The sequence below is a fragment of the Astatotilapia calliptera genome, chromosome 7 (assembly GCF_964374335.1).
Source record: "Astatotilapia calliptera chromosome 7, fAstCal68.1, whole genome shotgun sequence".
In the NCBI taxonomy this organism is placed as follows: domain Eukaryota; kingdom Metazoa; phylum Chordata; class Actinopteri; order Cichliformes; family Cichlidae; genus Astatotilapia; species Astatotilapia calliptera.
Window position 1 is genome coordinate 16081675 of NC_137428.1, and position 11855 is coordinate 16093529.

General features: G+C 38.0%; 1 protein-coding gene across 1 annotated transcript; it reads right to left on the reverse strand.

Moving 5' to 3' along the window:
• Positions 1–779: 779 nt before the first annotated feature.
• LOC145429683 (uncharacterized) lies at positions 780–2226 on the reverse strand. Its single transcript, XM_080303503.1, has 2 exons — positions 2121–2226; positions 780–1275 (listed from the first exon to the last, which is right to left on the reverse strand). Exon 2 carries the CDS (start codon positions 1234–1236, stop codon positions 895–897), a length of 342 nt encoding a protein of 113 aa, XP_080159629.1. The 5' UTR covers positions 1237–1275; positions 2121–2226; the 3' UTR covers positions 780–894.
• Positions 2227–11855: the final 9629 nt, after the last annotated feature.

Genomic DNA, 11855 nt, shown 5'->3' on the forward strand with positions numbered 1-11855 from the left:
CCTCTACAGGGTAGACAATGGCACCCTGACTGCCACACACACCATAGAGAAACTAGGAAAAGAGGACAAAACGTAGAAAGTAGACATCACAGGAGTGACAGCAATTCAGCAGAAAATGGAGGTAAGAGACAGTACAAAGCAGCAATGAGATGATGGAAGCCTGACAGGAAAAGAGAAGGGCAGAGCGAGAGGGAGGGAAGGAACAGAGACTGGGCCTGCTGGGTATAAGGAGGAAATGCATTCTGGGAATTACTTCTCCACGGCTGAGAACTTGTTTCAGTTTTTTCTGTGAACACTTTACTCACATGAACTGATGTCGAATCAGTTGCCATACAATTTGAACTCACTTTTGTTTTCTTTTTGCAGCAAATCACAAGCACAATAATTAACGTCTTCGAGTTGAGAATGATTTATGATGCATCATCAAGCAAGTATACAGTCAAGAGCTACTTGTTATTTATAACACCCAGCATCTAAAACATGTTGATATTTGTGCACTTTTAGAACTTGAACTTGTTGACTGAAACAAATTAAAAAAAACCAATATGACTGTGACAGAGTGTGTGACATGCCATTTTAATTAGCATGGGACTCCAAAATGAATAAAGCCTTTGCAGTGTAGAAACGATCCTGCGGCTTGGACTGAAGCAGATGATCACAGAGGACCAGTCATGCAAGCAGACTGACACAAAATGAGCTCATCTTCCTTTGCAATGACAAAAGGCCAGAAGAGTATGAAGCTGAGTGGCATTTTTATTGAAGGCATCACAAGAGACGTGTTAACAGCAGAATTTGATATTTTCTTTATTCAATTTGACTTTCTTGTGACAACAACATGACAATTCTGCATTTAAGCCATTATCTGTATGCGTGCAGACGGTAATGAATAGAAGTCTACACGTCATAAAGCAGCACGGCGACCGGAGCGCTCAACGCCTTGCTTAGAATGATTTGTTTAGAACAAATTTTTTCATCGTCTTCATCCTCCACGAGGACAGACAGAAAGTGCTGAGGGCTCCAGGGCACCTCCTTGGTCTCGGATGCCAGCACACGGATGCAGTCGATGTCTTTCTTGAAGGTGAACTTCACCACGGAGGGAGTCGTCTCCTTATCGGCATCGTCATCAGACTGGGAAACGATGAAGGCATCAATCTCCACAGCCTTCCCTGTGATGAACACTCGAACGTTCCTCTTGCTGTTGTTGCTCAACTGACACGCAGTGCTGATGTTGCCCATTTTTCCAAAGGTGTGATTAGTCAGGAGGCTGAGTGGAAGCTGAGACAGACATATTGCTTAAATTCTGAGCATCTCATTATCTAAAAACCCACATGTGTGGGGAGTATTGATCCATATTTCATTCTTTATATTTCATTTTTGTTCCTAAATATGTTTTTTTTAAACAAATTAAGCTTGTGATCAAAAACTTCATAATACTTTAACACTTCACAATATGTCCCATGACCAAGACCACAATTCCCCTGTAATTAAACAGAATTTAAATGTATTTTATTCGAAATTAGAATGTAATTATATTTGCCTACACATAATTAAAGATAGACACACCAGAAATAGGTCAAGTTCTTACAGGAACCTAATAAAATATTATGCTCTAAGTAACTGAAGCACTAGGTAATGACATTTTAGTATTGTTGGTATTATGGAGTGGATTAATCTTGACATTTTTACATCTTTATTCATTGTGACATCCATGACTGATGCTCTCCTCTTTTTATTTTACCAATATAAACACAATAAAGACTGTTCTCCCTTACTAGCTTACAAGAAAAAAAAAATAAACCTAACCCTAAGTCTATCAAAATTTGCACATCTATGCGACCTTATTAAGATGGATATAATAATATTTTTTTTCCTTTCACAATAACTGTTTAAACATAACAGTTTGACAATTATTCTAACTGTAGTTCTTTATTGCACTCTGAGTCTCTATGATATGTCTCTTCACTTACGCTTATTTCACTATCTCTGGTATGACAGCCAGGAATGCTTTAACTGTTTTAACTTCATACATTTAAAAATGCTCAAGTGCTTTCAATTTAGGCACCAAAATAAGCTATCCTCTGCAGTTTCTTAAGCAAATCAAATATAGACTGAGTTCTTACCTGCTGATTCAGTGAAGGACAGGTGACAATAATGAGCTGTTACTGTAGCTGCTCACCTGAGCTGTGCGTGTCTTACGGACAAAGTCTGATAATATGCAAAAAGATGAAAAGACATGAACATGAGGTAACGTACTGTATGCTTTTAAAGATTAGAAGCACCGGGTGTAATGTTTTCATAATCCAAGACTAAAGTGGCACATACAAAAAAAAAGCTTTTTCAGCTTTTTTTATGTGAAAAATGTAAACTAAACGACAATTATGCAATAGCAATCACAAGTTCCACTTAACATTTTAGTCTAGTCCAAAAGTAGAATGACGAAAGTAGGAGAACGATGTAGGCTGGCACTGCACAGGAATTAGTTCTGTCAGGTCTTAGATGCAGAGAAATAAACAGTAGGTTTACTTCACAGTGGGCTTTGAACACTGGAAGAAATCTAGAATAACAGACTTATCCTCAGACCTCTATTGCTGCAATGTGGTAGATATAACGATACATATAACAAAGAGTATTACATCTATCTGAGTGCATATATGCAAAAATAGCCAGCACCACTTTATTTGTGAAACTACAGAACTGCTTACAGTTTCCACTAAGGTTTAATAACCTGACACTTCTACAAGTGTGAGACGATGAAAACTTGCCTTTGTGTAATTACAGCCTATTGTTAGAGACAGAACAGAATCTTTTATTTGCTCTGTGTTTTGCATACACAAAGTAGAGAAATGCAGGAAAGATAAAAGCATAACTGCTGGCTTCAGGCTGCCTTCCAGCACTTATTTTCAGCACAATGAGGCCCTGGCTGCTGCTGTCTCTGCTCGTCTCTGACCTGACTCCCCCAGGAGACGGGAACTGGGTTATGGATTACTTCAGCTGGACTTTGTGCAGAAAACTGATCCTCGGTGGACAGATGGCTCCCAAAGGGCTGAAGATACTTCGGAGCCAAACTGAGTCTACATGCTTCAAAAGAAACTACATGTATGCTGTTTTGCTACACAAACAGAGGAGCTACTCCTTCTGCTGGCCGTTCACAGTCCACAGTGACCATGGACACACTCTGTCTTTCAAAGACTTGAGAAGAATAATGCAAAGGGACCAGATTCCTGTATTGGTATGCTTATTTTATTCAGTAATGCTGTTAAAAAAAGGTTTCCTTTTTATGTCTTGTTCTTCATTAGGAAAACTACTCCCACCATCAACTGTATTTGTTTTTAATTTATACATGTTCCCTCTTATGCTGCTCCTCTGTGCATGAATTATCAGCATACCAGGTGGGAATGTCACATTTTGCAAAGCAGCCAAGAGTCTCCCACATTACACTACCTAAAAAGCACGAAGCTGATGACTCAGTCACAAGCTGCTTTATTTTTACACCCATTTCATGCTGCTGATAATAAGAATATCTGACATGTGGCGTGTTTTTGTGCCAGATAACAATATTTATTAGAGAGAAAAAGCCTTTTCGGGTAATGCTTTTAACTAAGCGTGACACCGTGACAGACTCAGCATGTGATTTTAATATTTACTCCAGAGAATCTGCACATTTATCAAATAGAAGACGTGTGCCCCACTTCAGATGTCAAAATTTTACTCGTAACGCCACTCGACCATTTACAATAAAAATGTTCCAAACTGAGGTTTACATAAATAAATGCTTGTTGGTTTATTTCCCCTTCAAATTTAATTAATCTTATTTAATATTTTTTGCCTCCTTATGTGTGCTCCATCTAACCCACCAGTGGGGCCTGCCCCACAATTTGTGACCAACTGGGTTAAACAGGCATATTAAAAATAGATTTCATGGAAGAACAGTTCGAACAGTTGTTCTCCCTCTACTTGCTCAGTTAACAATGGATGTGCTGCACAGTCGGGCGTGTGCTTGGAGCATATTTGTGTGTTTGCAGTGCTGCAAAAAACACAAATGCACTTTATGGTAAAGAAAGCAGATCTCAGTGAGGAAAAAAATCATGGTAGATTTCTATGCTGTTATGGACTTGGTCCAGTCTGTTTTCTCTCCCCGGTCTGTTTCCATATCTATTATCCCCTGTCCAAGTGTCAAGTTTACATGTTTTGGCATGTCACGTGACTCTCTGAGTGCTTGTTACTTCCTGTTTTATTTTGACAGTCCCTAGTCTCATGTGCATTACGTTTAACTTTGCTTCCTCTGTTTGGTCAGTCAGATTTTGTTTCAGCTGTGTTTTCCACCTGTTGCCCATCCTCTCGTGATCCTGTGTAATTAGGTCCTTAGTTTTCATCTGTTCCTTGTCATGTCTGTTACTCAAGGTTTGTGGTTTCAGTTAGTTTACTCCAGTTCAGCTCTGCTTCTTATATTGTTCAATCAGCCATTTGCCTTAAGTTAAGCCTGTCTGCCAGGTCCTTTATTTTTGGTCCTCTCACTGACTGCCACACAACAAGCCCATGACAGTTTGTTGGAAAAGAAAATAATCAAACTAGTGAGGGTTGACTTCAAAGACACCTCAGAAATCAAAGTAAAAAAGACAGCAAACATTCTGGCAGTGGCACATACTCATGAGCCATCCTGGAGGATTAGGACTACCTGTGCAACCCCTGTAGGGTCCAGGTATCGCGTCATGCTACCAGTAGTGACACTGACCCTGGCCAAATGCAAAACTAGAGAAAAAACTGTTGGAAAAGATGAAAAGGAAAAAAATGTCAGTGGCTTCCGTCTGTAAAACCATTCCTGTGTTGGGGGTTGTGTCATTGTTGCCCCTTTAGTGCATCTGTTTCATTAACTCCAAAAGCAGCTGAAACAACAACCCCCTCTGCTACGTATGTACTGTCTTAATGCTATACTCTGATCAAAAAGTGTTACTTTTTTGAGCAGCTTACATTTTCAAGTCTTATTTGATCCGACATGGTAATTGTTCTATGCGTGTGCAGTGTTTGCGGTCTGTCAGAGTTGCCCCTCACTAACAAAGTCTCATTCAGAAGAACAAGTGCCCAAAGTGTCCAAGTCTCCAAGATGGATATTTCCATCTGGACTGCAGTCATGGTGATGGAAGTTGTTTTTATGGCTCACGCATTTATCTGGAAACATTTTTATAACTAATTCAGTCTTCCTCTCTTGTCACTTTAGGCCATTCTTCATTGTGGTGAAAGAAAACTTGTTCCAGCTTTCACGATGAAGTCAAACACAGCCCTGTTTCATATTAGCGATACTCCAAGAACTAAGACTGTTAGTCAAACCAGTCACATTGCCATGGATATAATTAAAGATAGCCCTGATTCTAGACCTTCATTGTTAGTGCTCCACCGCTCCATTGTCTCAGGACAAAACCTTCAGGCTCTCTTACTGGAGAAACCCGAGGGCTGGGCAGCCACCGTCACTGCTCATTTGCAGAAAATGCAGATGGAGCAAATCTGTGTGACTACAATTATGATTGTTTCCTGCTGTCCAAAACTTAGTGAAATTGCAGAAATGAACATCAGGAGGACCTCAAAGGAAGAGTCTGAACCACTACAGACAAAACTAAATGCACCAAAGGACATTAAAATTCTCATGCAGCACAATCAAAGAGGATCTCTGAGAGCTTCAGTCGGTCAACGTGACATTTTCCATGCAGCTACTCTGCACTCTGGCACCTCTTCAAGGAAAACGTCAGATGTGTCACAGTTAAAGACACAAGGACATGAAAACATTCTAGTGAAGCAAAAGCAACTTTTGAACTTGAATGAAGACTCCACTAACCAAAGAAGTTTTCAGAAACAACTTTCTTTAAAAGCAGCATCTGGTGTGGATGATGGTGGATTTGATGTTACGAGGCAACCCCTCTTAGTATCGAAGGAGAAGAAAGGATTCAGAAATAGACCACTGAATAAGACGAGGCCCACTCAGGATGATAATAATGAATTATTTAGCTGGAAAATGATCACAAAACAACCAGAGCTCAGACACCCAGTAGGAGAGAGTAAAGCAGAACAAAATATGAATCCTATGGAAAATGGAAACCAAAAGAGATTTGCATACGTCCTACGAACACGCTCCACGCATAAAACAGATATTCATGATTTCAATGAAAAACAAATGCTGTCTGATGTGGGAGAAGAAGCCTTAATCATGTTTTTCCTGCCAGAAGCAGTGATGGAGATACAAACGGATCCAAGATCTGAAAGAAAGCTTATTTCCAACACAGACTTTAGATGGAAAGTGAATATTCCTGAGCTGGGTGACCTGCCACCCATCACTAAAGCTTTAAAGGACATCGCTATTAAACAATACGACTCAAAATGTAAATGTTTGAAAGGAAGAATATGTTTATTAGAAATCTTCGTAATAGAGAGCTTAGATAGGAAAGCAGTGAAACGTGGAAAAACTATAAAGGAACAAGTCAAGGAAACCACAGAAAAACCAGAGAACTCACAAACAACTAATATATACGATGAAACAACAAGAATAAACCACACTGAACACGAAGGAAATCTGAAACCAGAGGAGACAGTCGTACCCTCACCTCGCCCGCTCAAAATGATAACAACAGAACACATAACAGACACAACTACAGCAAACACAAAGATTAAAGACACAACAATAAGTACGGAAGTCATCACTCAAAGCAGCACACACAAAGATGATGGACAGCCAAGCGCAGAGAGGAGACCAACAACTGGAGCGAGTCCAGAGCCCGAGGCACACACTGAGCCAGGATTTTTGAAGAATGAAACAGAAACTACGCAAGCAACGACCGTGAAGCCATTCTCGAGCCTCAGGATGAGAGAAGACGTCCTAGAAAATCGAACCAAATTTCTGAAAGACGCACAGAGTGAAGAAGAAGCTTTAAAAAGCAGGACAGAAACTGAAAGAAAGGAAGATCAAAATCATCCACGAGTGGAGCCCACACACAAGCATGCAAAAGTAAGTATTTCTTCAAGATTCAATTAAATAAATAGTTGAATGTTTGCGGAAGTATATGTCCCGTTTGACTGTTAGATTCATATAACTATCATTTAAATTAGTTACATTTCATGAGTAATGAAATACTATATTAAAACAGAAATGTTGAAAACAATCATTTTAAACCCAAATTTTGGGGTTGAAATTTCCTTTTCTTTTCAAATCCAACCAATTGAAATATTTTGAGTTCCTATGAGATATTCGCCCTTTTGATTTTTGATTAACACTGTAATGCCTGAACCATGAAGTAATTAAACAAAGAAAAATTTCTAGAATTGCAAATACGTTTTAATTTGTATTGTTTTTGCTACATCTGATATTTTTGTGCAATTTATTGCTCACATAGGGCCTCATGAGTTTGATTGTAAACATCAGGTTTTTCAGGAGAAAACAATGTCTTAATAACTCAACAAATCATTTGAGTTCAAGGGTTAACTATTTTTAACCATTAACTATTAATGTTGGCTTTTACTGTCGTCCCCCCGACATCTCGTACTGAGTTGCTCAATTTTTTTTTTTTTTTAGAGGCTGAGAATTTGTTTTATTTACTTCCATGCCAGAGGAAGCAGTGACACCAGGGGTGCAGTGGGTTGATGGGTTAATGATGATTTTATTCACAGATATTTGCAGAAATGAAAAGTTAGAGTTAATCCAATTTGAGAGGTGAACGAATACTAAGTAACCTTAACTAAAAAAAAATTGCGATTATAGTACTTAAACATACTAATCCAACAGTATTTCAACTTTTAAGTTCTACAACTTAAGAAAAATAAGGCATTCAGTTGCATAAATTTTTTAAGGCCTGCAAATTTATTTTGGTTTGCAGTGCAATGAAGTGATAGGTGAGCCTTCAGGACAGGAAGGCCATCAAATAGATAGCTTATTGCATTATATAGTATTTTCCAAGTAAATGTTTACCTTTGAAAGAAAAAAATGGGGTTGGAAAATACTTGGCCAAAAATGATTATTAGCCCTGATAAAGTTGTAAGTAATAGTTTTGAGTAAAATGCAACTGAAAGATTTATTTATTTAAATAATTAATCATTGAGGAAAATGTGGTTTGTATAAACTGAATGTATATCAGTCAAGTGAATTTAATTTGACTGGATTGAATTATATTTAAGATTTTACATTGTACTTATGTAATAACGTTGCATCGAAAATTTACATGTACTCAAATGTCTTAAACTCACTATTTTGGGCATTCATTTTGTTTTGAGTATAACACGATGAACAACAATGACGGTGCTGATGAAAGATCTTCTCAACAGATTTCAGGGGACACTGTGCCGCTCTGCACAGGTTTAATACATCGCACGAAAGCTGGCTGGAAACACTGCAAAGAGAGACTCGGAGGAACAAAGATGTTTGCTTCAAGGCATCCTATGGTTCCAGGTGAACTGCAGACAGACCCTATCAGAGACGATGACAACAGCCGACGTAATGATGAAGAAAACGAACACTTCTATTATTTTGATGGAGTTCTCAAAAGAGTTCAAAACAATTTTTACCCTCACTACAAGAGTGGCGTTCCCGCAGAGAGACAAAAAAGAGACACTCGTGAAAATCTTCTCAGTTATATTCTGCGACTTACGTTAAGGAATAGGGGTCAGTGACTTCAAAAGATTAGGTGCTGAAGATGATTTCTAGAGACATGATCAGTAGTGTCTGAAAATAAGTGAAATCCACAAGGTGACCAAAGGACCTGAACGAAAAAGTATGCAATAACAAGAGCTTTATCCACAGGACAGCAAGTGGAAAGCAAGTATGCTGGATCATTCAAAACTTCTCTTTATATCCAGTTAATTACTGACAGTCTGAGGAACTAACAGGACAGAAAGTGAAGTTCACAGTGAAGATACTGTGAACCTGAATTTTACTGGTTAAAAAATGTATTTCCTACCTCTGAATATAACTTATAAGAATGTAGAGAGATTTGCCTAAACGTGTTCACATTTTGACTTGATGCACTTAATTGTGCACAAGCCAAGAGGGCCTGAAGTTTGCACTATGTATTATAAAAGACTTCACAGAGTAATTCTAATTCATATAATATAATTAATCAGCCTTTCTGTTTAGCAGAACTAAACAGAGCATTTATTTTCACCACAGCCTTTGTACATGACTTGTGGTTTTGATATTTTACCTGTAGTGATTGAATGTACTGGGAAAGTGGGAACACAAAATAAAACAATTACTGTGTATAAATTGTCTAGACTGGATATTTCTAGTATTTGTTGGCTGAATTTGGAGATTTTTCTGTGAACTGCGAGTTTGTTAATTTAAACAATTTAAAGCCATGAGTGTCAGTAATTTGACTACAATGAAGTAATTAAAAACTACAGCCTTTCTAATAATAATTTGCCCCCCCCTTTAACTGCTCACTCAGCTCGTAAACGCTGTCTTAGGATTCACAAATGTATTTGTAATGTTGCGTGTCCTTCATGTTTTTTACTGAAAGTGTGTTAAAGAAGATCTATGAACAGGAGGCGTGATTACAACAAGAAAAAGATTTAATATCGGCCTTAACATCTGTACATGACTAAGAAAACCTTAATGTCTTTTAAGTACTGTATTTCTATTTCACTCTCACCTGGTTGGCGAAATGAAACACCTTAATGGTCGGGCGTCTTTAATGGTGTTGTGTATCTCCTAGTCAAACTGTCCATAAAAAATAACTATCATGTTGTTTCACTGCTGCATGATGACTACAAACATTTCTATTTTGGATTAATGAGTTAATGATAATGCATAAATTCAGGCTGATCATATTCAGTCAATGTAGTATTTAAAGAGGGCTACCTCCAGGGTCATGTCTAGCGCTTTATTTTAAAATAAAAGTGTTTAGGACTTACATGCATCACACTATTGATAAAATCCACATAACTAGATTGTACTAGATTTTAATTCTAACATAGTTTGAAATCAACACTTTTGACACTCAGCAGCTGCGTCTTGCTGCTAGGTCATCCTAAATTACAGACGTATAGACTCCAGAGGGCTAAAAGCCCACTTTCTTCTGATTGGCTGTCCTCTGGAAGCATGATGAGGGGGAAGCACACGATGCTTGTAAGCTGAAATACTGGTAATTGTTTGCCAGAGTGTGCTAGGTGACCATAGTCTGAAGCCAGGATTTATATGTAAATGCTGTATTATGACTTGAAAAATGTAACATAAAAATTTTAAGTTGTGACATTATGAGCCTGATTCACCAACATAGGGTGAATTTTGGGTTAAATAAAAAGGACTGAGGGTATTTACAAAAAGAGTGCAGTAAGAGGTGGGAACTTTTTGCCACTGACCCCGGTGCATACGTATTTCCTTTGTCAAGGCACAAAGTATGGCGCAGTATCGGGAAGATAATGTTTAAATCAAGTGCAAAAATGTATTTACTGTTTGTTACACACAGTTCGCTGCCAGTTACACCGATCTTTAACGCCTTACTTTTTGAGCTTGTTAATGAAACGGCTTGCACTGGGTGTTTAGGAAACAGCACAACTTTAGTGAATGACCCGTGAGACTAGAGCTCTTTAAAGTAATGTATCGTCAGATCAGAAAAAGTAAAAATGATGAAGACAGAATTTACACAATCAATGAATGACTCATAATAAAAAAATAAAAATAAAAAAAAACATGCAGATCCCCGAAAGCCACACTGAGCCATTGCTGTAAAAACAAAACAAAACAATGAAAACATCATTTCAATGTCTGTACAAAACATTTATTTGAAATAGACATAAAAACAGCTTTGATGTATTTGCATCATTCATATCTGAAATCCACGACGAGCAAACAATAACTAAGGAGACATGGCTTAATGGAAATCATGAACAGAATGGTTTTTTATACAAGGAAGTTTTGTGAACAGCTTAGGAATTGCAATGAAATATGTAAAACCACAGAAATATTACAAAAACATGATTTGTCTTAGTAAACAGAACATCCACTGAAGCCTATTCACTGCTATACAACACCAGGAAAGGCTGAGGGGGATTAAAAAAAGAACTAAAATGTTATCAGGTGAAAAAACTGGATCCAAATGGAGCATGAAAAGGGCGTACAGGGTCCCTAGAAATTGATGCAGGCTGTATTTTCATTGTCTTTCAGTAGATGGCAGTGCCAGCACTGTAGCATCATTCTTTAGCAACAATATATAACTCTGTAACTCTTTTCTTTATACATGAGGAACTGCAGAAAAATGGGCGAAACAAAATCTAGTTAAAAATATTTTTTTTATCCTCAATAACTTCATACGTCACTATATTCATTTTAGTCTGTTAATATAGTTGCATATATACATATATATAGTTTGTGAGACTTCTATGCTCTCTACACATATACATGCGAGAAAATTGGGGGGGAGGAGTCTTCTTTTTGAAACCAGAAAAGGTTTCCTTCATCTTGTGAGACAAAACAATCCGTACCTGCACCCTGCGTCACTGCTGATATGAAGGGACTATTTGGTCAGTCGGCTCACTTTGAAAAGACGCATTCAGCGTTGGGCATCACGGACGCTTCGACAACGTGCCCAACGCGGTCTCGGTGGAAGAAATGGCACCGAATCACTGACACGCCCGCAGCCGAACGGATTCTAAGAAAACACTACGAGCTGAAACTACAACCTGAAACATTTGTTTTCAGTCCTTTTGCCCTGGTGCTACAAACCCCGACAGCACTAATACTGCGTGTGTATTCCAGGGGTCACTTTGGCAATGGCATTAAACAACAAGAGATAACTATTTATTTATTACAATAAATATATCAATAAATAAAATGACCTTTTGAAATTCTCCAAGTTACAAGGACACACTTTTTTTTTTTACTA

Excerpts from the sequence above, each read along its gene's own strand:
- LOC145429683 (XM_080303503.1), bottom strand. The coding sequence starts at position 1,236 with ATGGGCAACATCAGCACTGCGTGTCAGTTGAGCAACAACAGCAAGAGG.